Source organism: Larimichthys crocea, chromosome VI (assembly GCF_000972845.2).
Source record: "Larimichthys crocea isolate SSNF chromosome VI, L_crocea_2.0, whole genome shotgun sequence".
Taxonomy (NCBI): Eukaryota; Metazoa; Chordata; class Actinopteri; family Sciaenidae; genus Larimichthys; species Larimichthys crocea.
Genome location: NC_040016.1, coordinates 10,399,184 through 10,426,797, shown reverse-complemented (window position 1 = coordinate 10,426,797; position 27,614 = coordinate 10,399,184). Strand labels below are relative to the sequence as shown.

The window sequence follows — 27,614 nt, the reverse complement described above, 5'->3', positions numbered from 1 at the left end:
CTCTGACGTGCTGCTGTTGGTATTTGTCACTCTACAGGGAGAAAAAGAAACAGACATGACTGAATGTTTAGTGATGCCACTAAATATGATTCAAGTTATTGTCAAAATATATCAGTCGTACTCATCTATATCGTTTATTTTTTGTACTGTCATATTGGCAACACATAAGGGAATGCACATTGTTATGACTGTACCTGAAATGACACAAAAATATTCTGTCCACTTGTGAGCAGAAACAGAATTTGCACCACCAAGTGGCCAATCAGCACTATTGTTCATTACAAGTGCACCAGGATCCACTTAATGTTTCACTAAATACAGAGTTTGCCTCTTCTCATGTACTTTCCATGACTGTAACTGGATGATGGACTTGGGGCTGAAGAAGCTGATGGTGGTTTTCATGTATTAACCTGCGTATACCATGGCCTCATGCCAACAAAATGTGATGAAATTAAAAGCATCAATAATTAATTTATATCTTGCATTGGTTTTAAGAATAATATAGTTCCTGAGACTCTGAGTTGCTGTTGTTTGTGATGCCTAGTAAACATCTACCTAAAGCAGAAGAAGAGAAACTGACAGACTAGAAATTAGCACTGCATTCTGGTGCATGTTGCTGAAATGTCTGTATAACACTAACGTTAAGATAACATTACTCTGTTTCCCTCCATCTGTCAGACACACATGTTGACACGTCTCCCTCCATCACTTTTAATTTAACTAACTTAAAGTCTACCAGCTTCACCACAGTAAGCAGACATGATTTTAAAAGTCCTCTCAGTTTGTGGGTTTTAAACGCAAGGTCCACACCTTGAAACATACTGTAGAAAATCAGTATCCAGATTTTTTTGACTGGGGTGACCCAAGTGGGACAGTAACTTGTGCAGGGGTGCACACACACAGACACACAGGATAACATAAATCTGCCATTTCTCATATCTACTTTAATTACTAACATAAGAGTATTTTACAGGTACTGTACCTGGGGTGGCCAATCTGGGTTCAGTCAGGTTTTGTCACCCCAGGCCACCCCCTGGGTACACCCACATTTAAACATTTAAACTGGTAGAAAGAGAAAAGCAGCTCACCACTCTTGATGAATTTATATGTGACGATACTGTAGGTTTCATCGTAACCACCTGGCAAGTACTTTGTTAGAAGAACAAAGAGAAGGTAGAGTGAGTCTGAGAGCCGTATGACAGCATGATCACTGAATGAAGGGATGCTGAAGTTTTACAATTTAATTACCTCTCCACTGTTGAGACTTCTCACGCACCCATCTACAACAGAAAAAACACATAAACTATAACTTTAAATGAAACATACACATGAGAATTATGCTGCTTCATTAACTATTTCAGTGTTACATACATTTTGATTTACCAGTGTTGTTGGCTTTTGAACTAAAAAACAAAAATAGGTTTTAGTAAAGAGTGAAAGAAGAATACATATTACATATGAACAGAATACATAGTATAGTATATATTACTCTCTTCATACATCTCTTTATAGCGTGAATGATTCTGCTGGGACATTTCCATTAAATATTTAAGAGAAAAGATGTCTTACCTTAGGCAAACACATTGTCCTAGAAAACACAAATAAAAATAATAATAATCATTACTGTCGGGAAACTTTTTTAAAGGTGTTTTACTACTACACTTTGAGTACAAGACTCACGTCTACTTTTAGTAGAAAGAATTGCAGATCCCAACAAGATTCCTACAGATACTCCACATCCGGTCACAATTACTACCAACTTCCATATCTTCTTTTCTGAAAAGACATCATCAAGCAGTCAAGCAGCAATTTTGGAACGACTGAAACGTGTCAGATGACTTTAGAAAATGACATGACTAACTTTGAAAACACTTTTAGTGAGAATAATTCATCTCTATCTCTCTGCTAGGGGTGCAGGGGTATGGTCAGGGTGGCCTCACTGTGTCATCCAGCCACCCTTTAGGACCACCATCACTATATATTCATTAAACTTTTTATTTTTCCATCATAAGATCATGGATTGTGCTTCACACATATGGCACAGCCTACCTGTGGTCTGCATTGGATGTGTCATGTCGATATCTTCTCCAACTCTCCCCTCAAACTCAGTGACCTCCTGTTCTTCGGGTCTCAGTGTGTGTCCTGCCTGTTGTGTCCCAACATTGTCTACGAGAGCTGAGACATTGGTAAGCAGTTTCAGTACAAATTAAACAATAGATGATAAGTGCTATGAGAAGAATTTGAGCTGCATTTTTATTTGAAAGCTGCTATGGAAATAATTTCACCAGCTCAAGACCCTGAACAGCAGTGGTATCAGCTTTCATGATAATCAATCCACTGTAAATACACTTATATTTCTGAAGGAAATTTCATTAAATAAGCAACAAAGCAACAAACGTATGTATTGGATATAGAAATATATTTTTGCTTTGGTTGGTATGAAGTTGGTAGTTGTTTACTGTAGATATGTACATACACCAAATGATTGAAAAACAAAAAGATAAAATGATAAATAAAAGTTATAATTTCGGAACAAAATAGAAACAAAACAGGGCATTAAAAAAAAAACATTAATGGTAAGTAATTACATCTTATGTGCTGTTATGAAAATAAAGTAGGTTGTAGCAGAAATTTCAAATACAGGTCTGACCGTTCAATGTGACTGTCTTTATGTGATCATCTGTGGATTCAGTCACAGATGGTGGAAGAATTAGTGATAATTTAGAGGCAAACAAATGTTACATTAAATCCTCATTGATCGGATATACACGACGGTGTGAAGCTGGAACTTAATGTACAGAAAATGGACAGAAACATAATGTACAACCAAGCTATGTGCAAAAAATTGTCAAATTAATAGCAGGCTATAAAATATTAAGATATCAGGGACTGACCTCGTAAAAAGAATTTGCTGGGAAAACAATGTGTTAACAACAACAAGAAAAAATTCAATAACAACTAAAACAAAATGCGCGCCACAATTTATACAATGTAAAATGTAATCATTTGATGTTTGTTAGTGAAATGTGTCAGTTTTAATCTGAAATAATCTAAAAGATTAGAGATTGAACTCACACACGAGGATGAACAACAGCAGGAGTCCAGTCATGATGCTGAATACTTCACAAATCCACCAAAGACTGACTGACTGACTTTAAGCTGCACAGGTCTTGTTCTGCAGAGCCTGCCCTCTGAAACGACACAGGAAGTGTCAAAATTTAGTAATGTCATTAGACAGGCCACAGAAACACGTGCAGTACTTCTCGTTGCCTGCAAACCACCAGTACCTGTAGTATATTTAGATGTAATATAGACTGCGGACTGCACTTACATTCATGACTCTTGATTTCTCTTTGATGTTCCAGTGCTGTTTTTTCTGCCAAATGTGGGCTGGACTGGTGAATTAGAGAATAGTACATCTGAACATGATATAATTATACTGTTTTATCTTCATGTTCTGGTGAGGCAAGGCAACTTTATGTATAGAGCATATTTCATTACAGACAAACTTCAAGTGCTTCACGTTGAAAAAGAGACATTAAGCACACATACCCATGATACCTATACACACATTAACACTATTCATAGGCCTAAAAAACTGTGTTTTGAATGAAAGTCAAATAAATCTGGCGAGAGATTTTGTTGACTTGTAGTTTGAAGATGTTCTCAGGAGACTGTGATGACTTATTCAGAATTATTTATTGAAACCCAATCGAGGAGAGTAAAAGTGAATCACTGAGATGCAATGCGTCCAGATAAGGTCATTCTTCACCGTTATATATAGATGTATACAACTCTATTGGGTGTTGGATCAACACAAGACACTATACTGACCTAAGTTCACCTGTCACATTGCATGTCACTTCAGGTCACACACAGCAACAGAGAGCCAGTCAGTCAGTTAAGTCAGTCCAGGAGACAGAGAGCCTTGTTTAGATTCACAGATGACCACAGAGCAGCATGGGGAGCGCTATATCATTTCAACCCTATGTAAAGAGGGGGAATTCCTTCACATTGAGCTTAGCTGGTGACGTTTCTGTGATATCAGCAAGCACACAACACAAAAGGTTGGTGCTCAGTGTTGCAGAATGTGGAAACCAAGCCATAAGATGAGACATATGAGTCCAAAGACAACATTATGAGGAATTACAAGGTCTATTAGTGTGTGGTGGGAGCAGGAAAGATATGTGAAGAGCAAAAAGAGGCAGCTAATAAATCATATATATTTGTATGTAATGCTAAATCTGCAATAAGTTTGACAGGTTGTAGGATGTCTGAACAATGTTATATTCAAATTGATGGTTGATGGAAAAACTCCATACAACTTGTTGCCATGGTGACCCATTCAATTCAAAGTCAGCCCAAATGTGCTGTAGTTAGTAGTGTCACTTTCCATTCATAAAATCATTGAATGAAAGGTTTAGTATTATTCCTTTCTATATTTATTGTATATTTATAATTTGAAGGGTTATCTTTTTTTTATTTTATCTGCAAACTGTGTGTTGAAGGTCAGTCCTCATCTGCAGCTTCATTTCGAGTTGTGAGCATGTGAGACTTCACGTGGGTGTGAACAATTTTACCTACATTCAGTTCAACGGTTTACAAGGCTTCCCACATAAGAACATTAAAACCACTTTAAAGGCTGCAGAAACATCTAGATACCTAGACCAGATCTACACAGCTGCTTCTCTCATACTGATAATAGAAAACCACAGAGCAGACACAGGAGGTTTGGCTTGTGCAGCTTGCGCCGGATTATTTTTAAACTACTATTTTTGTGTTTTTCTACAGTCCAAACTGTGAATGTTTGATTCTGCACTCTCTCACGACCCTCAGATCTATATTTTAACAAATGAGAAGCATTTCTCTAGACTCACTTTGACAACGTAAGAGGACACACTCAAACACAACAAAGGACTGAGGTCTTTCGCCACCGCCCCCTGTTCGCTTTAATTGACAAACCCTGATAGATTGCACCTGGCGAGATGCGCTTCACCTGATCTCATTTTACCGGAAGGAACCAGATAAAGGCGGACATGGACATGCAGGTGTAGCGTACCTTTGGACTTCACCTGCTGCTTTCTGGGTCTTATTTTTAACTTTGTATATTTGCTCGTCAGTAATGCCTCCTAAAAAGCCAGCAGCAGACTCTGCTGAGCCGCCTGCGCAGTCCTCCAGTGACGCTCCGGTGGAGGATAAAAAAACAGGTCTGTTTTTCATTTAAACTGAGAACGATGTGATTGAGTTCAATATTCAAAACGATGATGTTTATTTGTTCTTGCAAATGTATAACCGTGTGTGTGTGTGCGCATGCTTTCTCTCTAGATGCTGCGGCGCTGCGTAAAGTTGCAGCTCATCCCTCCACAGCGATTATGGTGAAGGAAGCGCTGAAAGAGTTGGACTCACGCAAAGGGGTCTCATCCCAAGCGATACAGAATTACATTAAACAAAAGTATCCCTCGGTGGATTTGGTGAGGTTGAAGCACTTGGTCCGCAGAGCTCTGAAAAAAGGACTCGAGACTGGCACGCTGGTGCGGCCCGCAAACTCCACCGTCACTACAGGCGCAACGGGAAAATTTAGGGTAAGATGTCAACTCTACAGTTTACCCCAAATGATTCAAATAACGTCATTAATCTGGTCCTCTTGTCATTTGGTTTTTTTAGCTTCCACCAAAAGTCAAGGAGACAAAATCAAAAACTGAGAATACTGATCCTAATGTGCAGAAACAGCCCAAAGCAGCGACCAAGAAGCCCAAAAAAGCAGGTAGGTTATAAATGGTGACAACCAGTAATTTATTTGATGTGGTGTTTTTTTTAATATCCTGTAACTTCTTAAAAGGTGCTGCAAAGAAGAAAGACACTGCTAATGAAGAGGACAAGTCACAGGAGGTGAGACTGCTCAGGTCATGTCTATTTTTGAATGGTACAATATTTTGACACATGCCTTGACAATTTTAGACCAAGGAATGCACTTTTTCCCCATCAGAAGTTATTCCTGGCAGGTATATGAATTAGCAACCTGCTTCAGCAATCAAGTTACTTGAGGGACACTTTAAATCTTTGTTTTTCTCCACTGTTATTTACAGTGGATGGTTTACAGTTTTCTCTTTTTTTTTTTTTTAAAGGACCCAAAGCCTGCCAAAAAGTCAAAGAAAAATGAAGAGGATGCTCCTCCAAAAGCTGTGCCAGCAAAGAAGCCAAAGGCCAAAAAAGCTGTGGAGAAGGGGGAGAGTGATGGTGACAAAGCCCCGGCTCCAGCCAAAACTAAAGCAGCAAAGACCACCAAGGAAGCAAAGGCAGGAAAGGCATCCCAGAGCAAGACTGCTAAAGAAAGTGGTGATGTCCCTGCTACTAAAGCAAAAGGGAAACGAGGGAAGAAGGCTGCAGAGTAAATTTTTATAACACTTTTTACTGTTTTGTTTGTAGGTTGTTTTTTTTTTTTTCAATAAAATCTCTATTTTTGGAACTTGTTTATTTTTTTTTCTTTCTATACTCTGCATTTGGGGTATGATGCACTAGTCTTCTGCTTGTCAGGTTATACAGGGTTGGCACTATTAATGGACTAGGTGCTCAAATTTTGATCAATAGCTGGAGCTAGACTAGCAGGCAATGGAACTGGACTTGGCAGCCCCAAAGGACATTGCGGCAGGGACCTGAGAGTGAATAGGACTTTTATGGAGGAAGTGGGAAAGATGGGAAGTATCTGAACAACAAGTTGCCAGATGAGTAAACTGAGTTTAATGAAATAAAAGGTTCAAAGACGGACACCGAGCTGGACCTCTTACTACTAGTAGATAACTAGAAAATTTGTAAAGAAATTGAGTGTGCCTGACTCTGGCCCCGTCGCCCCCCCCATACATTATTACTGACACTGCTCAGTAAATTCAGTATTAATACAACAAGCTGTCATCATTGCCTTTTTTAATGGGCTCTTATTTTAAGACATGTCCTGTTTGTGTGTCTGCCCTGTCTGTGTTTGCGTCTGCGAGAGAGAAGGATAAAATGGCCGACATTGAAAATGTAGTCTTGATGGTCATTGATATCATACAGAGACTTCAGCAAAGTTAATTAAAGGCAGGCTTGAGGTTGCCAAGCAACCGGTCTGGTACAAAAAACTGATTGGTCTCTATAGCTAATTTCCTCCTTGTAACAATTGTACTCAGGGTAAATTTTGATATGACCAATCTCTTCAAGTTATATTAAAGCTTAAAGTTATGTATAATTAACAGCATGGCTGCTCTGAATGCCAGGTAAATGCCATTATAGATGGCTAGTTTGAGCAACCAGGCATCATTCAGCCTGTCTCAGAAAGTCTCAGCTGGCCATCTAGATCCTTCCTACTGTGGGGGAGACAGTGCTAACCACCACACCACTGTGCAACTAAAGTAAAAATGTTCTCCAGCAATGAGGCAGCTTTAATTCCCTTTTCATGTAAACTACAATGGTGTGTGTTGAAAATATCACCCACGACATAGTGTGATCAACATAATTAAGATGCTTTTAGTGTAATAGTCTTTTTTTTTAATAGTCTTAAAAAAAAAAATGTTTCTAAATAAAAATCCAGTTTCAACATTCATATTCAGATGTACCACACTGTTTTTTTTTTTTTAATTAGTTCATTATCCAGCCAGATTCCCAAATTTCTAACATTTAATTCTGTCAATTTGGGAGCCATGAGCCAAGAGGGGTGGAGGTTTGGTGGTAGATGTTGAGGGTCTGGTTTGTGCTGGTTGTGACTATTTTAACCACGGGTGCAGATGCATATGTTCGAGGGTGGCACGCTGCTTTGGGTTTGCATCCAAACAGATCCTCAGAAAGTCCTGGCAGTCTGAAAAGAGCGACAACAGAGACCAAAGCAAAAAACGAGTCTTCAGTGATATATCGTAACATGGAAGGAAAAAGCGTTGCACACTATGAGTACTAAAACTCAGCCGCATTGTCTTACCCTGGGAAACTTTTAACTTGCTTAACTTGCTGGTGATTTCAGTCCTTGTGTGCATGAATCTGGAGGTGGTGAACTGTTTCAGTCCATCCAGCAGTTCATAGAGGAGAGCACCCAGCTGCCAAACTGTGGTGGGGCCGGCCTCGTACCTTCCCTGTTTGAAAAACTCTGGAGGGGCGTATGCAGAGGTTCCTACAATACACAGACACAACGGTTGAGGATTAAGATTTAAACAAAAGTCATCACACCAGAGATCAACAGATGGATGAATAGCAGGAGCAGAAGCCAGACGTCTTACCAGAGAAGCAGCGGTACGGTCCCTTCTTCACGAAGCAGCCACATCCGAAGTCTATGAGACGAACTCGAGGGACTTCAGAGCCAGTCTCGAGAAGGACGTTTTCCTTCTTGATATCACGGTGGAAAACACCTTCCGAATGCAATTTAATGGCTGCTTCTACCAGTTGTCTCATGATGATCTAAGACAATGATAAAGAGAAACAGACTGGAGGTGGTACCCATTATGTGACAATGTTTACAATCTTTCACACAAAAATGTTCCTCAGAGTTGAGTTCAGCACATTTAAGACACCTGAACTGAGCTGAGAACATCATTTAACACCAAAAAAAAACAAAATACAAAGGCGCATGGATATAAAGGTGTGTTCGAAGTGAATGAGAATGTGAACACAAATTTGCATCCATTAGGAGTTGCATGAATTGCTTCAGTACCTTAGCCTGGTTTTCATCCATGGGACCAGTGATGTATGCATACAGGTCAGTGCAGGGGAATGGTCTCTCCATGACCAGCACAACCTCCTGGTCCAGATCGTACCAATCTAGCAATGATACGGCCGCAGATTTCCCCACAGAGTCTGGTCCACTTGCTACTCGCTGCATGAGAAGCACCTCATTAGGAATCATGCATTTTTTCCTGTTTATGATCTAAAGGAAAGAGTACACAGGACAAAATGAGAAATTATAGACGTGTTTGTTCAACAAGGACGTGAAGAGAAGATGCACAAGAATTTGAACAGTAACTCACCCTTGGTCGAAGGCACGCATCTGACCTCGGGATGTGTTTGATTGCCACCTACAGGACAGAATCAGCAGTGTTTCTGTTCAGGGAGTGATGACGTGTGGATGTGTAGTGTTAGAATATGAATGTAATACTTACGAGTAAAGAATCGGTTTTCCTGTAACCAGCATAAACTGCTCCGAAGCCTCCTTCCCCGAGCTTGTTTAGCTGTTGGTACTTGGCCTCGAAGTCTGCAACAAACAAACACAGATTCATGTTTTAGTATATTTGTGAAGAACATCTTACCTGAAGATTTCTTCATGTGTGAAACCAGAACTTTTGGTTTTCACACAGTCATCTTACCTCTGCTGGTTACTGAGGTGGTCTTGCTGCCGGAACTCTCAGTTTTCACTGGCACCTTCGTGGGTTCAGCAGTGTTGATCTTGTTGTCGACCCTTAACTTTTTACTGGCAGTCTCTGCTTTGGAGTTGGCCTTTCTTTTTGTGCCATTCACCTTCACAGGCTCCAATGACACCTCAGTGCGTTTGCAGGCATCTCTCTGCTTTTTTCTCGTTGTTAGGAGAGTTTTTCTTTTATTCCTCGTCACCATACAGTCCTGCCCCAAGATGATATTGGGGATAGTCTGACTCAACTCTACAAACGAGACAAAACCAGTTAATGTTAACATATATTTGATGACCAACATTGTTTGGTCACAACATGAGTAAAACTTTGAAAGCAGGACTTGTAACAGTGTTTTTCAGTGTAGCACTGACACTACACAGTATGAGTATCTCTAATTTAGCAACCTGTGACATTATATTATCATCACATTGCAAATAGTCCAAGTGAAATAATCTGACAGTAGAGTTACAATATTATTATTAATCTACTTCTACTTGAGTTAAGAACTTTATCATACCTTACCTTATTAAACTGAGAGAAAATTAGTCAGGCTGCTGCGCTACAATCAAGAGGAATCAACTTAACTATAGAAAAATCTTAAAACCAGAAATTAACACTCACTTGATTTTTTCCTGGAGCCCAGACAACGACCAGTCTTAAATTTCTTAGCCACCACCATTGTATTGCACTTGTTCGCAGTCGTGATATTTGAGGGAAACTAACTTGTAGTAACTAAGTGTGATGATCCAGAACTTGTGTGAACTGTGATCAAGGTGCAGAACTAAGATAGTCTCTGTTCTCTGTTCCATTCTATGACACCATAATTATGATAGAACACCGGCTGAAACAACCATGCTGACCAAAAAAACAAGGTTTAAAAAATCATCCTAAAAAACACAAACTCAAATATGTCCACCAATACACAAAAATGTCAGCCATATTAGTCATTCTAATTTAAAAAATCATAATTACAATAGTAATGTTGGTCCTATTGCCCCCTATATTATATTTCACAAGTGTACCATCACGTATGTTTAAAATAATTTGAATTTGGACTGCAATTTGAAATCAGTGTTACACATGGAAAGAAGGAAGGAAGTAAAGAAGGAAGAAAGCACACAACACTTCCTTCCTTCCTTTCGTTGTTTTTTTCTTCCTTCCCTCCTTCCTTTCGTCGTTTTTTTCCTTCCTTCCTTCCCTCCTTCCTTTCGTCGTTTTTTCCTTCCTTCCTTCCCTCCTTCCTTTCGTCGTTTTTTCCTTCCTTCCTTTCTTCCTTCTTTCCGTCGTTTTTTTACTTCCTTCCTTCCTTCCTTCCTTCCTTCCTTCCTTCCTTTCGTTGTTCTTTTCCTTCCTTCCTTACTTCCTTCCCTCCTTCCTTTCGTCATTTTTTCCTTCCTTCCATTCACCGTTTCTTCCTTCCTTCCCTCCTTCCATTCATCGTTTTTTTCCTTCCTCTTCCTTCCGTCATTTTTTTCCTTCCTTCCTTCCTTTTATCGTTTTTTTCCTTCCTTCCTTCCCTCCTTCCTTTCGTCATTTTTTTCCTTCCTTCCTTCCTTCCTTCCTTCCTTCCTTCCTTCCTTCCTTCCTTCCTTTTATCGTTTTTTTCCTTCCTTTCTTTCATCGTTTTTTCCTTCCTTCCTTTCTTCCGTTGTTTTTTTCCTTCCTTCCTTCCTTCCCTCCTTCCTTTCGTTGTTTTTTCCTTCCTTCCCTCCTTCCTTTCGTCGTTTTTTTCCTTCACCTTCACCTCTTGCAGGTCAGAGACAAAACTGTCAGTGAAGGTGTGCTAATAACTAAGCAGAGGAATTGCACATAGACAGCACGTGGCAGATATATTGTTAGTAACACCTGTGCTTTTCTTGCTGTGATGTCAAGAAGTGTAAAAGAATACTTGAGAAATCTTCTCCACACTGGCTAGTTCCTCTAAAATGTACCTGGTAAAGCATGCGTCCCATGCACCACAACGGGACTTACCACAACGGTTCAATTCCATTTCAATAATCTAAATGTAATTCAGCCAACAATGTTATTATAAATACATGTGTGCTTTTCCTGCTATTACACATCAAAATGTCCTCTGTGAAAAAGATGGCTCTTGGTGGCTTGTCTCACAAATCCCAACGCACTTGAAGATGTTGGAGGTGTGAGTGGTAATCAGATTTTAATGTTTTGCAAAACTGCTGCAAACTATAGTAGCTGTGAGCTATCGTTATCTCAGTTTGTTAGACGGGCTGCCCAAACTGTCTTTGTACCAAACGTCCAGGAAAAGGAGGTTATCAGACCTGGAGTTGAGGGAGAATGCTGACAGAGAGCGAGGCCGGTGTCGTGCCAGAAATTGGGAGTTGGGCTAGGAGTCAGTGGAACTGGACTCATCAGCCTCTATGGACATTATAACAGGGGCCATACTATTGAATAGGATGTTGACATAGGCAGCTAAGAAGAGAAAAAGAGAGAGTAACTGAGAGGGAACTCACCAGACAAGAGTTGATCTGAACTTTTTGTCATTGGCCTGAGCTCAGTGAAAACCTGAAAAACAAACTCCGGGCTTCTTGATGTTGGATTAGTAAGGAACATAAGCTGGCTGCTATGTCTTGTGTTGTTGCATTTGCTTGATGTTTGGCTGTTGTCGACTCACTAGTCTTGGATCATAAATAATATAATCATAACAAATACACATGCACAGCTGTATATATACACAACAGTAGTATTGCATTCTAAAACAGAGGGCCATCAGATTATAGGGCCTTAGGATTTAATGGCTTTCTGGTGGTGTAGTTTGCAGATTGCAACCTGCTCCACTTCCATTACCATTCCGAGAGTGAAGGTCATACGACTGGACCTTTAATGACATTGAAGAAATACAAGTTAGACTTTCACCTTTTAAAACAGCAAATTTATTTGTCTTTAAAAAATAAAAAAATCAACTAAAAAGTATTACTATTTCATTGTCACTATTAGAAACAGTACGGAAGCACTGAGTCTTTGAGCACTTTAATTGCTCTTCAAGTATGTTAATTCAGTTCATAGATTATTCTTCTGCAGTGGAAAAGCCATCAGGGTAGTAGGATCCAGTTCCAGTCCCAGAGGGCAGGGTCACAACTCCAAATAAAAGTACTTCATAGTAATATCCTGGCTGTGGCAGAACCAGTGTTATTGACTTCACGCATCCAAAAGAAGCAAGTCAAGACCCCACTACTGTTGAAACCAGTGACAAGTCTGTTTCCAGAGCAATGTAGCTGATGTGCAAGCACCCCATTCTTCAGAGTGTAGTGAGCAGGAAGAGGAAGAGTTGGTCACACAAGCTGAAATTTCAAAAGATTGAGTAAAAGGTAAAGAAAGAGCAGACTGAAAAACCAGAATGGCAAGACAGAAGACGGAGAACTTACAAATAGAGAATGTGGACAAATAAATCAGCAGAACACTGTTGGCTCATAACAGCTAAAAGAAAATAAAAAGCAGTCAATCAGTTGTATTAAAAAGAGCAATGACTTCAAAACAATACCACTCGAATCAGCTCGAAATTAATAAAACTCTGAATTACAATTTCTTCTGTGGGCAAACAATGCAAAGTTTTCCACATGTAAACAAATTCACTCAGAAGAGAGAAATAAAGTGTGCAGTTCTCTCAGCCCCTCCTTCAACTATGCCCCATTCACCCTTTTACAGTGTGTGCTTGTGCCACAATTGCACCAATGATAGCAAGTCAATACCAAACATCCAGCCTTTTCTCCAGCTCATTCTCGGTTTCATTCTTCTCAAAACACGTTTCAGAAAGTGATAAAGTGACAAACCTCCGATGCAATCCTCCTGAGTGTTTTTGAGAAGCCCCTAAAGAGGAAGAAAAGGTAGGACTGTTGAGATTCAACTCCCTGTATAAGTCAATGACCTCCCATTACACATCAGCCCCAAACCCTTTTTCCCTTCATCATTTAAATATACCGCTCCAAGACGGTCATCTGGGGTGCAGAAGAAAGTGATGCAGATACTCTGAAATAGCATCCCAGTGCCTCCAAAGGAAGGCAAGAAGGATAATGAGGAGCAGAGTAGAAAGCGTGCGGCTTCGTGTTTTCATCAAGGGGACGACACAGTTAGCCACCGTGGACACAAACACCAAAAGCACTGCCATAACAGCGAGCAGCACATTGATTAGTTTTCCGAGTAGAGTCCGTGCTGTGGCGTTCTCCAAACCCTCAAGTTGCACCACCTGCTGTTGCTGCTGCTGCAGCTCCATCTTGGAAATACGAGTCTGACATGCCTCGAGCGCCTCCTACAGATCAGAGACAAAACTGTCAGTAAAGTAGCTCTAATGACAAAGCAGAAATATTATATTTATTTTTGTTGACACTTACCTGAATGTCCCTCGCTCTTTCGTACGACTGGTAAGCAATCTTCTCCTCCATGCTGGCTAGTTCCTGTTTCAAGTTTAGAATTTCATTCTGGTGCAGTTCTGTCAAGTCATTGAGCTGTTCTTCTAAACGTTCACACCTGGGAAATAGTGACAGGAACGTCAGAAACAGGACATTTCTTCCCACCCATCCAGACTTCACTACAGTGTATAGGACAAATGTGATACCTATATCGTTCCTCTTGCAGGGACTCCATGATCATCGTGTAGTCCCGCTGATAGTGGGCTTTCAAGTTTTCGAAGGATTCCTCCAGCCGACCTTGGTTGTCCCGGAGCTCCTGGATCTCATGAAGTACAGCATCAAAGCCTGATGCCTGGGCAAGATCAAGGGTATTGCCCTTGGAGCTAGGAGGTCCTCCAGGAGCTCCAGTCGTGCTGTTGGCTCCTGCTGAGCCAGAAGTAGCGCTAGAACACTCGTCATCACTGCCGGACTTTGGGCTTGACTGCAACTGTCCTGTCCCAAGGGCCCGCGTTCCCCCGGGACCAACACCATCTTCTCCTTGAGTCTCATCCAAGGAGTCTTTCAGGGCTGCAATGTTATCATCACTGCTAAACTTGTTGCGGATGAGAGAGGCGATTTCTCTCGGCTTCGACACGACAGCTCCAGCTGCAGAGTGAGTGGCTTGCGAGAAACTGGAGAGACCACCTGTCACCTGTAATGAGAGAGGTCAGTACTCAGACTGCGTCAAGTAGATATTACATTATCTAAATCTAAGGCTATGTGACAACGGGTTTGACCTCAGTTAACTGGTATAACAGCACATGATGTCATGGCACATTTTTCTTCAGTTTGAGCAGAAATGCGCAGTCGGCTTCGTGCTTTACTGCCCCAATGGGTGTGTCTATTGTAATATGAATGTACAATCAATACTGTAAAGTGTATTTCTGTCTCTGACGGTCAACTGGCAAACAAATCTCTTTCCATTGATCTGCAGAACTGGATAGTAAGCATGTACTGCATCGGTCAAACAACATGCAATACTTTCCAGAAGGATACACTGCTATACAAATGAATCTACTGTGGGAGCCTTTTTTTATTTATGTGTAACTACACATTTAGAATGTGCTCAAATCAGCCCATCACTACATATATTACTCTGGACACGGGAAGTCAACTATTTTTCACTTCAAGACTTAACTAGCAACGTAGTTTAGTCTTCATATGTGCAGTATTTATTCAGTTTGGGAAACAAACGTAAGTTGGCGGTGACTAAAAATCATCTCAAGTCGTTACTTAGGCTCAGACTACTTGCTGGCGTACTAAACTGGGTTTCATTACACACAGGAGTCTACTGCTGTGACTGATTGTTTTCAGGTTTAGTCAGATCCCATGTATCGCCATGGAAATGGTGATCGGAACAGAAACGGTGAGCAAAAAATATTTTTTATTTTGAGAGCAAATTGTCCCAAAAATGAATATGAACATATAAAAATATTAGTGTCAATTCTTCTCAATCAAAGATTGTAGCATTGTTGGATTTCACACTTACTAACAATCAAGGATGCACATACACTGTGGTGTAAGAAAACGTATTGCCACATTTTCAGTATTTAGAAACTAGAGCTGGGCTAGCAGGATTGCTGCAGAAGGGGAGCACAGTGGATTAATATTAGTGTGTATAAAAATACTGTAGGCAGAATATGCTAGGCACTTGATATATTCAAGATGTATTAGTGTAAAAATGAATATTAGACGACTGCAGTGTGAGGAGACTCACTCATAGCAAACTGTGAGAACACAGGATTTAGTCAGTATTATTTATAAGTCAGTAAATCATGAAAAGAGACTCTAAACACCCGATGTTGTTTCTCAACAATTAGAAGTGACGCATTTTTACATCCAAAGCCAATGTTTTAGTCAATAAAATGATATAATGACAAATAATGCTGAGACCATGAGTTTTGGCAACAAAATAACCGTCACCATCAGGAAAGCACACACCTTTGCGCCAACATCTTTCAGCCCCTGATGCATGTCTCGGAAAACATCCTTGGGCTGGCGAGGGATGCCGTTGTGCTCCACCTCCCGTAGCTTCCGGTGGTAATGCTCCAGCTTCCTCTGCAGTTGCTGGATGGTCTGAGCTGACTTTTGGTTCTTCTTTTCAAACACCTGTTTGATGCGTGCACTCTGCTGTTTGTCTGCATTGTTAGCAAGTTTCAGGTATTCGGCCACGTTGTCGTCGCGTGCAGTTTGTTCAATTTTTATTTGCTCTGTAAGCTTGAGGATCTTCTGTTGTAGTTGGGCAATGGCCTGCTTAGTTCGCTGGGGGTCTGGGGTACTGTCAACTACATCATACCCATCGCTGCCGTAAGGTAGGGCATTGGGTGACACGGCAGGACCTGATCCGTCATAACGATCCAGCTGTTTAGAAAAAGTGAACAGAAGAAAAAGGTAAACATTTTGTATCTCTTTGTAATGTGAATGTAAATTTAAAATTATTTCAAGACAGCGTTTTTTTTTGTTTGTTTGTTTTCTCCAGCAATCTAACCCTTGAAATCCTGTGGCCACACGTTAGATATCTGTCACTGCTCATTTAAAACAGCAGATGGCGCTTGTAAAATGATGGTTTCCTTTTCACTTCACAGCTCAAGTTCAAGAAGTCATAAGTGAAAAGATTCAATTCATGACTTCTGTGGAGAACTAAAGCTCAAAAATAGACAGGTTAACTGAGGACTGAGGCGTTATGACACCAATCTGATTTGGTAATTTAGTTAAAAAGTCCAGAGCAAATGACGTGAAGCCATAGACAGTCATCAGAGCTTTGAGACTCAAACTGAGACAACAAAAAGGGATGCAAATATTAAATCTTGGTAATTCACACAAACTGAACCGGCTCCATCATAACAGCTACTAGCTCCTATTGGAAACCTGCAAGCTGTTGAGCTCCTTGTACTGTACTGCATATAAAGTATGTCTGACAAACTCAAACAACGACAACACAAACTACCATAATGTCAGGAATCATCCTGAAAACAATGTGGTTGTATTAAAGGACGACCACATAATAAAGTCGGTAAAAATCTAACTTTATACACCAATTTTTCTAATAAATGATCTATTTGACTCGGTTTCGTGTCTCATTTTTAATCTGTATAGGTGAAAAGTTTACCAAGAATGGCAAAACATTAAAAAGTCTACTAGTGTCCTACGGAGAATAAACCTCAACTGAGCACTGGTGATTACAAATAACAGGTCATACGGCCTTAGAAGATGAGCAGGAACAGGGGGGTGAAATGTTTGCAACTTGCTTATGACATCTGTTGATTGAATTCCAGCTTTGACTGAGTTGCCAAGAGTTGCAAAACAGTCTCCTGTCCTACGGCTGACACCTAGCCCCCTACTTTGATAGGCTTATAGTGTGTGCAGAATTTTTATCACCAGCTCCAGTTGCATTCTCAGGTTTTATACATTATATAATGAAGGTGTATTCTTTCGTTTGGCTTTTAATTCGTTATGTCACATATATACAGTTTCACTGGCAATGACGCTGAAGTTGTCAATCATCCCACAGGTTTGAGTTTGTTTAGCTCCTGCGAGCTTCCTCTGACCTGAAGTACTCTCAGAGACAGCAAAAGCTAAATTTGGAAAGGCTTAAAGCACGTAGTGTCCAGCCACTCAAAGGCAATCTCTGACCTTCCACCGCTGACAGCTCATCTCTCCATTTGCCAGTTCATCTCGGCACATCTAAAACATTAACAACCTTTTAAAAGATTTGCACAGTTCACTTCATTTTGACATTCGTGCATTAGCGTGTTTTATATTTTGTTTTTACCTGGCTGCAAACAAATACGCCTCATTTGATCATCTGTTTGTATAAAAATTCCAATCAGAATATATTTCATGTCCTGAAACCATAAATTGAGATATAATTCAGTTAAATAATGCTGTATTTTACATTCAGCTCACACTTTTATCCAATGCGACCTACAGAAAAGGGAACAATCAAGTACACGTTTTAGGATAGATCTTATGAAAAAACTACGCCAAACATATTTGAATACAGGGGGTTGACAGTGTTCCAGGGATATACGAATCTATGAAAAAATGTATTGAGCGCAACAATAAAAAAGGCTAATGTTTATGGATTTTGTCACTTACTTTTATTTTGGGAGTTAGAGAGTTATCCCATCGTGCTTGCAAGCAAGGAATATTACATTTCTTGGGAAGTGATACTGCAGTTCCTAAAAACACAGACTACGGACAACAAATGATGGATTGCCTCCTGGATAATTAAACTGAAGAATTCAGTATAAATATATAAATTAAGGTTTGAAGTTACAGAAATATTGTTTTCTTTGATTTCTAAGCATGCTATTGGAGAAGTTCAAGTTACACTGATTCCAGGAGTGTGTGTATCATGTCTGTGTGTTCATGTTTGACTGAGTTATGACTCGTCAGGAGTGTGAAGGCAGAGCCAAGTGATTTCTTTCTCCTGCTACGTGAGCTACCACACACACACCGACACCTTTTTCTTTAAAGGACTCCTTTTCTATCATTGAGTAAACTGACAACCTCAGACTAAGTTACAGAATTTATGGATAATTTATATATTTGTAACAGTAACAGTACAGAACAATTGTTAAGCTGAACAGTTAACCTGAATAGTGAACGCAATAACTGTTTTTCTGATATTTTTTAGGAACCTTTTATACAGTTCTCTGTTGGTACTTTTTTTTTTTTTAGTCTTAACAATTTGACAAATTCTGCGTTGTAGTTCTTTCTCCAGGTTAAATAACAAAAATTACTTTAGTTTTCTTCACAGACATGAATGTAATGATTTTGAGATAAATGCCAATTGTATACAAGTTTGCTTTAAAATCAGGAAAGCCTTGTGACCCCTTTGAATCTTTGGCGACCTACAGTGGACCACTTGACAGAACTGAGACGCTCACCTTATCAGGTTCCTCAGTTGAGTGGTAACCAGAGGTCAGCAGCATGTCAGCTAGGGCTGGGCTAGTGGGTGTATCTGTGGTCGAGGAGGAGCGTGGGCGCCCAGCCTGCAGCAGGGCCTCATGGGTGCTGCGCCGGTGGATCTGTGGGCTACCTTTCTGGGGAGGATCCCCGGTGCCCCCCACCTTGCTGCGGCGGCTCTGCAGGCTGGTGCCTCGCTTCATCATCGGTGGAGCACCTCGGATCTGTTGCAGAACACGGCTCAGAGCTGCGGGATGGGTGGAAGCGGCAAGGTTGTCAGAATCCAAAGGGAGGGCCGAGGAGGCAGGAGCGTCTTCTGTCCCTACATCAGTGGGTTCGGAGGGAGGGGGGCCTGTGCAGGACGAGACGGAGTCATGTGGGGAAACGGAGGAGCGTCGGCGCTGTGGCTGGAAGAAGTGCTTCAGGCCATGGCCCAACGCTCCCATGTTCTCCAGGGCATTATGGGTGATTTTGGACAAGCCGTGCTCTGACTCGGACGCCCTCCTGCCCACCTCCGGCTCCGCTCGGCCCCCTGCGTCTGGCTCCTCCGGACTCTGCTCATTACTACCCTGATCCATCAGAGACCTCCAGTTTCACAGTGAGTTTCTACTCGGGGGTGCAGGGGACTAGCTATGCCCCGTCGACACCCCCCCACCCCCTGAGCGACTGGTCGAAAGCCGGGAGACAGAGGGGATGGCGCTCAGTTGGGCCTTTTGAGTGCACATGCATCTGTGGCTTGGCTCAATGTCATGCTTGTCTACCACAAAAGGAAAATAAAATGAATTATGACATGCAGCAGTGAATGATGAACATAATAAGCAGCAGCAGAATAAAACAACATGAAGCAACGTAAACTGGGTTGACACAGACATGACCACTTGTAGTTCAGTACAAGAACGTTTCTTGATCATTTTGTCCAGAAATCTTGGTACCCGTTTTAGATAACCAGCTTGTGGCATGTCTGGTAGTGCCAACCCGGTAATGCAAAAAACACAAAGTCTACAAAATAAACAAGCTTTGAGAACAGTTTCTGAAATGTAGTAGTTTGTTATACAGCACATGTTGAAGGTCGATGCCTATGGCTGTTTCTGAAATTACTTTTCATTATTCATTTCTGAGCATTCGAGCCCAACAGTGCAAAAGCCCTCTTGATAGTTGAACAATTACATTTCAGAAAGTATTCATTATGGAAATTAATCATCGGCATAATTGAGAGTGAATGGATGACGCTCACAAAGAGACTACAGAGTGTGAAGAATGTAAATGAAATACTAAGTGGACAGTGATCTAATTCTCAACTGATTAAGGTGTTCAACGATCCGTCTCCTCTTTTGCGTCTCATTTTATAACGAGGCTAAATCCTGTAATGTAAAAGGACTAATCCAGGTCTTTGTCTCTCAGATGACAGTACATATAAAAGCCTTTACCGACATGTAATGAGACAGTGAGAACGAGAGCAAGAGAGTAGGTGAGACAGAGTGTGACAGAGCGCTTACCATCAGCCCGGCTTCTCCTCTACTGACTCACAACTCAGGATCAGCTAAGTGAAGCAGAAAGAAAGAAAGAAAATAACATAAATAATATGCTCCACGCAACATGGAGAGAAAGGGTTTAAAACAAGGCACACTGTAGCGTCACTGAAATAAACCTTCCACTCAGTAGTAACTGTTAATAATGGATATGTAAAGGAATGCTACACCAGACGAAAAGCCTTAAAAGCTTCCAACATGCTCACTAAAAGAATGATCTAATGGACCTAATGGACCCGTATATCATCAGGTGACACTGTTAACACTGTTCAAGCGATGCTAGGTAAAACAACTATGAGAACATGGCATGAACAGTGCTCAAAAGGAGCTGTCACAAACAACAGGGTGGGCAACACCAGAGAAAGAAAGAGCCCTCCTGTCCTTCTTTTAGTCCTCAGCCGAGAGGACAATAAATGTGTACACCATCCTTGAGTATAAACGTCTTTTTTTTTATGATGATTTAGCCAAAGACCAAATGGACGTGAGTTGCAGTACATGTGGATATTTAATATTACTTAATTTATGGCCAAACCAAAACCCCTAACACCTCAAATATCGGGGTTTGCACTATAAAATGTTTACAGTTTTCAGTTTGCACATTGATTATTAAAAGGGGATTCATTTTGCACAAATGTTTACACTGTAAAAATTGATCAGTAATATCCAACGTTAAGCATTGAGGCTGAACTGGAAACTAACCGAATACAGCTCCATTTACAAGCATGTACTGTAGTAGAAGCTACAGGAAGGTCCCATGTATAGGCAGTGTTTGGTTTAGAAACACAGGGTTGCATCATGGAAGAGGTCATTTTCAGGTCATTATACACTAAAGAAAACACATTAATATATAATAAACATTAGATTATCCCTTTCTGCCTAAATTTTACACACTGGACCTTTAAAATCAGGTTCACTATTCAAGCGTACCCAATTCTAAAACAGAAATTGAAAGGTCTGGCCTGTTTGCACAGCATGCAATCAAAAAGACATGTTCACATATTGTTGAATTAAGCCTTAATTACATCCATTATTAAACACTGAACATTAAACTGAACATTTCTTCTTTTAGTCTTCAAGCACTTTGACTGTTTTACGAGGCATACCGAGCAGCATGTGTATCTAAGGAAATATCCAAAGCCCAAAGTGATGGGTCTGATCAAGTAGTACATGGATCGTCTTGCGGACAAACAGAAAAATGATTCCACGAGTCAGCAGAGCTACGGAGTATCACTTAACAAGCCAGCAGCACAATCTAGCACCAAAAAACCTGATGAAAGGCTCCATTAGTGATACACAGTGACTCATTACTGCTGGTCCTGCTGTGTAGGATAAAAAAAAGCACTTTGTTAAAGGGTAGGTGGTAGTGAATAATAGCAAGAATGAAAAGAGTATCTTTACCAATTTTTGCTGATCAATATACTTCACTTTATACCTTTACGTTTAAATTTCACTATTTTCACTCATTACTTAGAACAAATTAAAACATCAATAAATTATTTGCATGAAGCATTCCTCCATTTGTTAAAGGACGTCTTACTGGCACAAGGTATTATCATTTATAGCTTATATAACTATGCAGCTAACTGATTTCACACCAAGCTTCGCGTATGCATGCCTCCAATCTTGCACGAAAAAGCAGTGACTCTTCAACCACATTTCCTAACCCCTGAATCACGCATCATAGATAGAGACATAGCCACTCGGCGATCAAGTGCAATGTATTGCTTTGTAAGCTCGAAACTCAAGACGAGACACAAGAAGCAAAACTCCCACACAGACATGGAACTATATCCTCCATCTACAATGAAAATACAGTGGCATCCGACTCCTCGAGGCTGAGGGCAGAGTGTTCTCTTTGAAGTGGGTCAGCCAACACTCGCCTATCACTCTCTGCGCATGCAGCGCGCCAAGGTCACACCATCTACACAGCGCTGTGCACGTCTGGCGGCCTTTACGCTTTTACTTGTGTTAAAGAAACATTCCTGCAAAATGGCAGCAGTGTCCTGGTGGATCTGGAGGCAGTGTGTCTTCTGGGGTCACAGGCCTACATGCATTATTCCAGTATACAGACATTGTACTTACAATTTAAAAAAAAAAGAAGTTTATTTTATTCTGAATAGAAATGGGATAAAAATCATATATTCAGCAGGTTATTTGCATTTTCTCTTCAATTTTCTGCCATATTTTGTCAGTTGTGCTTGTTACAAAAAGGACTTTAGCCCAATATTCCTCTATAATACATATATTATTTCAAAAAGAGGTGAACATACCTTCAGATGTGGTCATCAGCAGATGATTTGTGGGTCTATATACACAGGAAATAAAACTTAATCCAAGCAAAAAGATTTCCAGCACTGCTTCTTCTTGGTAATTGTCACAAACAGAAATCTGGTGGGAGAGCTGTCAAACTTTAGTCAGCTGTTTCCGTGGACATTTAGGAAAATCACATGCTGCAAAGAGAAACAAAGACAGAGACATGACGGCATGAGAAACGGTTTGTTTTGAAGACAACTTCAGACACGCCGGTGACGTCTTTCACACTTAACGCTGTTGTGCACACAGGAGGAAGCTTTTCTGGAAAGTACTAAGCAGTGCTGCTGCACCGACATAGTCTACGTTAGCACTACCCATACCAAATGTTAAAGAGGTTTTGACTGCTACTGGCACAGGAGAGCAATGTTTGTGGACCCAAGGCAGACTAGCTCGCTCACAAGCTCACTAAAGTACTTGTGAGAACTAATGAAGACCAACAAACCCTAACTGTATGACAAAGTAGTCTTGTGAAATGCTATATAGATCATTATGAAAGCATACAAGGTTTCACTTCAAGCATATTACGTGTCCTAGAACGCTCTTCATATCAGTTTAGGCTGCCCAGACTTGCTCGTTTGGCCTGTTAAACTCAACTTTCAAATTCAAAACATGAATCAACAGTCGTAAAACACTCTGAGAGCAGAGACAACAGAGAGTGAAATAAGTCGTATTTACACAGAACTATCATAGATTTACTTGAATAGATACTATGTTGAATGTATTCAGCCTCTAACAACACCGATAAACTTTCACGGTGCAATATCTGACTAATAAAATCAAAATCTACCGGTTAAACAAAACAAAAAAGTTTCTATTAAATCTCAAACGACATTTAAAGAAAGAATTAGCTCTGATATCAACTGCACAACTACGGCGCCTGGCTCAAAAAAAACCATCGTGAGGAGAAGCTAAAAAGGGGGGAGTGAATATTGGATTTAGATCCATCACCTGCACAGAAATGACAATCAATACCTGCTATACGTGTAACTAACTTGTTAGCCATGACATCTTTATAAAGCAATAATATAACACAAGTTGAACAGTGAAAACACCCACAGGAGACCTTCGTGTAAGTTAATGAACCAAATCTCTATTTACCGTTTGACACAGCTGACTAGGACTTACATAGCATAGCCTTAAAGGAGCAGTGTGTAGGAGTTTGTGGCCGATTTCAACTCCCTCTCCTCCTCAGGAGGAGCTACAATGGCCACAAAATGTGCAAAAAACGGTAATCCAGAGCAAGTGTCCATTGTGTCCTATGTATCTACCTATCTATAGATATAAAAAAGCTCATTTTAAGTCAACAAAAAAGGTATTTTCAGGTGATTTCACTAATAAAAACATAGTTATGCATATAATATTCAATTGCTGCCATATTCTGCAACCCTAAATCTTACATACTGGACCTTTACATTGCTTTCAAATGATTCAAGCCTATAATCCAGCTCAATATATAATCTGATACAACATTTGAAGGGGTTACCGCTCCCAAACATTCATCAGCACATGCATTTTTTTTTATTTCTTAGCTCCTCTGTGGTTTCATAACTTAAATGGCATGTTTTAATTTTGCACAGCTCCAGGCCTCCAAGGCCTTTTAGCTTAATTAAATGGGTAATGTTAATTAATAGTGCTGAATAAGCCCCCTGAGGAACATCTGCAGGACTTTAACTAATCTGAAACATTTCAAACATGACACACATAAGGACTCTCACATAATGAGATCATCACCACATCCTCAGTAATAACAACAACATCTACTGGCCTGATAATAATAAAGTTTCCATTCACTAAAAACTCACATTATAAATAAAAACACACACAATAACATAACATTAGGTGGGGGGGGCGCTTGTTTTCAGCATCCAGCTTATGTTACTTAATTAAATCAGCCAGTAGGTTACAGGTGCATGCGGTGTCATTACATGTAGGGTAACAGTAGTAACGCGTATATGCTTTAAAAATTCAAAAGCAGGCTGATGAGATAAAGTTTAATCTTTTACACGAATACCGACGAGTGTTTGTTTGTACGAGTAACGTTATTAAGTTACTGCGAACAGTCTGCGAGCCCCCGCCCGCCTCCGCCTCCACCAACGGTTTAACGTTAGCCGGAGATAAGAAGAGGATGAAATTAGCAGCTCGCTAGCCAACGTCCGTGAGGCCTCGTCCTTTAAAAACACTCAGCCGTGGGACGTATCTGCTGAAGGCGTCAATGTACTTTGTCGTTTCGTGTCAAAGCGGTGCTGACCGTGGTGGTGGATGAAGTCATAAAAAACAAAACGTCTTCGTGTTTCGTGGCTTCAAAGTCTCGCTCCTCTCGGAGTTAGCGACTACATGCTAACGTGGTGCACCGGGAGGGTGTTGCTTTTGCTTCACAGCGCACACCGGTGCTGCTGCTGTGCTGTGGCCGGGGCGAGGCCTTCTTTAGTGTTGTGTTACTGTAGCGTTCATAACACCTGCCAGAGGCCAACATCTCATTTGAATTTAATTAAAAAAAATTAAATGTGTGTTTGTGAGTCCTGCCTGAAGCCATAAACATGCTGGTGCACAATTTAATTTACTATTCACAGTGATACACAGTGACTATTTAACCTTTAAATCCTCTCTGCAGTTTATTTACCGTGCAGGTCTTATCTACTTTTACTGCAACTGTTCCTTAAATTATGCTTTTTACCCTATAGGTCTTCATTTTTCTTCTTATTTGTTCTCGTTGTTGTAGTTTTTATGCTTTTTACTTTTCTTCTAATCTCTAGTTTTTCATTTTTACCTTAAGATCTGTTCTGTCTATTTTTACTCTGCTCTGTGAAGCACTTTGGGCTACGACTCTGTATGAAAGGTGTTATATAAATACATAAAGTTGAAGTTAAAGTTGAGTATTATTCCCTAAAATGGATAGATAACGGGTAAATGTGCAGGTGTTGTTTGTTCATAGTATATTATTTATTGTATATAATGTATATCTTGTATAGTCAAGTATTTATTATGCACATATTATACATATACTATATATTATGTATCATATGTGTATATATATATATATATTTACACGTGTACATGTATGTATGCATGCACACCTTGCACAGGTTAAATATGATTTCTATGTGTATCTCTATAGATATATTATTCTTGTTATTACTATTATATACTGTTATTAAACTGTTATTAACAATAATACTACCATCATATCATCAGTACTATTACCATCATTTTTACCACTGCACCTTATCTACCTATTTATCTTGTGTTTTTAAGTGTCCTTGTCCTATTCCGTGCTTTTATTTTTTCTACCTCAGTATTTTATTTTATTGTATTTTTATTGTATTCACATAAACCGGACTGCTATGACGACCTAAGTCATCTATCTATCTATCTATCTATCTATCTATCTATCTATCTATCTATCTATCTATCTATCTTGTGTTACATTACTGACAGGCCTTGCACTTGCATTTGATTACCAAAACAAATAATCACTGATATAGCTGCTAATAAAGAGGCTCATGTGTTTTCATATTCAGGTTCAATAGCTAACCCCAGCATTACTGATTTGAATAAATCAGACGGTGGCGGCCACCGTGTGTAATGTGATACACAGAGGCTTTCTAGTACAATACAGGTAGATTACTGTCGAATAAATCATCATAAAGCTGAATATTCAGATGAATATTGGCATATTTCTACACCGGCATTATGAATGCCATTACAGTTTAGTATCACTGTATTTGCTGCTATTTCTTATACTCTATATTTATACTGTAATTACCTTGTCTTCTGTTTTTATTCTGAGTCTAAAGTCATTTTGTCAACTCACACATCTAAACAACGAACACTGCCATACCCAAATGTCACATTATTAATTATTACAGAGCCATTTTGTCATTTTTATCTCCAGATATACTCACTTATTAACATAAGAATCACACATAACCCTGTCTACCATCATAAACCAGCTCTTTGCAGGTGTGAAAAGCTCAAACACACACTGGGTGAATGTAGATTGGAGGTATTGGGTAGCCATCTGTCACACACACACACACACACACACACACACACACACACACAAGGCTTTCTTAATCACACCTTGGGGTCTTGTATTTCATGGGTGGCGTCTTTTTGGTGCTATAACTCCAACAGTGTAGGTTTACATTAGCCTGAAGTCACCTCTCTGTGCTGGTAAACTGTTCAGTCAGCTTGATTAAATTACTTTAGCACATCCTGTTTGTGTGCCTACAGTAAAAAAAAAATAAAAATAAAAATAAATATCACTACATCCGGCCTGGGTGTTGTCCTCAAAGTTAAACCTTCACGCATTTAAACCTGGCTTAAATTCGCGTTGGATCACAATGTAAACACGCTTAACATCGCCCACCTCAGACTGCCCTGAGCGACAAAACAAGCGCTCCCTCCACTCAGCCTGTCAGTTAGCAGCCACTAGCTCCAGCTCCAGCCGCGGTTAGCTACAGGCAGCCCGGGCACACCGCCAGAGCGGCGGCGACAATAGGGACAAAAACACCGCTAATCAACCGTAACCTTCCATGCAGATCGGATAACAGCACAATGGAAACACATTTCATTCATAGACCCGGTCGTAAAAATGTGTGTTTTTCGCTGGCTTCAACTTACATGGGCGCTGAGAGGATTGTGTTGATGACCATTCATTTCTCCCGATGGTGGGACACTCCCACGGTGACGTCAGATAGCGTGCTCGACGTCAGAACAGCTGAGCAGCAGACAGTGCGCCGTCCCATCACACCCGTGCAGGTGATCCACTTCAACACCTTTGTTATTCATATATGTTTTGTTCAGTAATGACTGTAAAACATGTACTGGGTTGGTATTTACAACACTGAATTAACTTAAATATAGTTGGGGAAAAATATATTTTAGCAGAATCAGAAATACTTTATTAATCCCCGCAGGGAAATAGTTTTTGTTACAGCAGCTCCCAAATGGTAAGTGAGATAGTAAGTAATAGCAAGAAAACTTTAACACTATACACCTATACGATATCCTATTTTAACACTATATACACATGTATAAATAACAGTTAAATAAAAAAACAAGTAACAGTGAACTATGCAATATGTAAATCAAAT

The 27,614-nt window shown here is 40.2% G+C and overlaps 3 protein-coding genes across 7 annotated transcripts; 1 reads left to right on the top strand and 2 right to left on the bottom strand.

Moving 5' to 3' along the window:
- The first annotated feature begins 5,028 nt into the window (after nt 1–5,028).
- h1m (linker histone H1M) lies at nt 5,029–6,465 on the top strand. Its single transcript, XM_027278850.1, has 5 exons — nt 5,029–5,207; nt 5,326–5,582; nt 5,665–5,764; nt 5,840–5,889; nt 6,126–6,465. The coding sequence occupies exons 1-5, from the start codon at nt 5,123–5,125 to the stop codon at nt 6,390–6,392; spliced, it is 759 nt and encodes a 252-aa protein (XP_027134651.1). The 5' UTR covers nt 5,029–5,122; the 3' UTR covers nt 6,393–6,465.
- Nucleotides 6,466–7,571: 1,106 nt separating this feature from the next.
- On the bottom strand, nt 7,572–9,757 carry LOC104933324 (serine/threonine-protein kinase pim-2). The gene is made up of 7 exons (XM_027279636.1): nt 9,321–9,757; nt 9,117–9,208; nt 8,985–9,032; nt 8,672–8,884; nt 8,241–8,418; nt 7,946–8,134; nt 7,572–7,828 (listed from the first exon to the last, which is right to left on the bottom strand). The coding sequence occupies exons 1-7, from the start codon at nt 9,661–9,663 to the stop codon at nt 7,737–7,739; spliced, it is 1,155 nt and encodes a 384-aa protein (XP_027135437.1). The 5' UTR covers nt 9,664–9,757; the 3' UTR covers nt 7,572–7,736.
- A 2,473-nt stretch (nt 9,758–12,230) lies between these two features.
- Nucleotides 12,231–27,267, bottom strand: tmcc1b (transmembrane and coiled-coil domain family 1b). Of its 5 annotated transcripts, XR_003462441.1 has the most exons (9): nt 27,142–27,267; nt 22,476–22,655; nt 20,173–20,216; nt 18,658–19,433; nt 15,707–16,126; nt 13,933–14,417; nt 13,709–13,844; nt 12,746–13,626; nt 12,231–12,661 (listed from the first exon to the last, which is right to left on the bottom strand). XR_003462441.1 is itself a non-coding variant. In XM_027279142.1 (8 exons), the coding sequence occupies exons 4-8, from the start codon at nt 19,252–19,254 to the stop codon at nt 13,312–13,314; spliced, it is 1,953 nt and encodes a 650-aa protein (XP_027134943.1). In that variant the 5' UTR covers nt 19,255–19,433; nt 20,173–20,216; nt 22,476–22,655; nt 27,142–27,267; the 3' UTR covers nt 12,231–13,311. The 5 variants fall into 5 exon arrangements, 4 of the variants coding, with proteins under 4 accessions (XP_027134943.1, XP_027134945.1, XP_027134944.1 ...); XM_027279142.1 differs by having other exon boundaries at nt 12,231–13,626; XM_027279144.1 differs by having other exon boundaries at nt 12,231–13,626; nt 18,658–18,923.
- Nucleotides 27,268–27,614: the final 347 nt, after the last annotated feature.

Coding starts and splice junctions, on each gene's coding strand:
- h1m (XM_027278850.1), top strand. CDS start 5,123: ATGCCTCCTAAAAAGCCAGCAGCAGACTCTGCTGAGCCGCCTGCGCAG. Junction 5,208..5,325: donor GGTGGAGGATAAAAAAACAG/GTCTGTTTTTCA, acceptor CTTTCTCTCTAG/ATGCTGCGGCGCTGCGTAAA. Junction 5,765..5,839: donor CAAGAAGCCCAAAAAAGCAG/GTAGGTTATAAA, acceptor ACTTCTTAAAAG/GTGCTGCAAAGAAGAAAGAC.
- LOC104933324 (XM_027279636.1), bottom strand. CDS start 9,663: ATGTTGGTCATCAAATATATGTTAACATTAACTGGTTTTGTCTCGTTT. Junction 9,209..9,320: donor CACCTCAGTAACCAGCAGAG/GTAAGATGACTG, acceptor TGTTTGTTGCAG/ACTTCGAGGCCAAGTACCAA. Junction 9,033..9,116: donor GGAAAACCGATTCTTTACTC/GTAAGTATTACA, acceptor TCTGTCCTGTAG/GTGGCAATCAAACACATCCC.
- tmcc1b (XM_027279142.1), bottom strand. CDS start 19,254: ATGGATCAGGGTAGTAATGAGCAGAGTCCGGAGGAGCCAGACGCAGGG. Junction 16,127..18,657: donor CAACTGAGGAACCTGATAAG/GTGAGCGTCTCA, acceptor TTTTCTAAACAG/CTGGATCGTTATGACGGATC. Junction 13,845..13,932: donor CTGCAAGAGGAACGATATAG/GTATCACATTTG, acceptor ACTATTTCCCAG/GTGTGAACGTTTAGAAGAAC.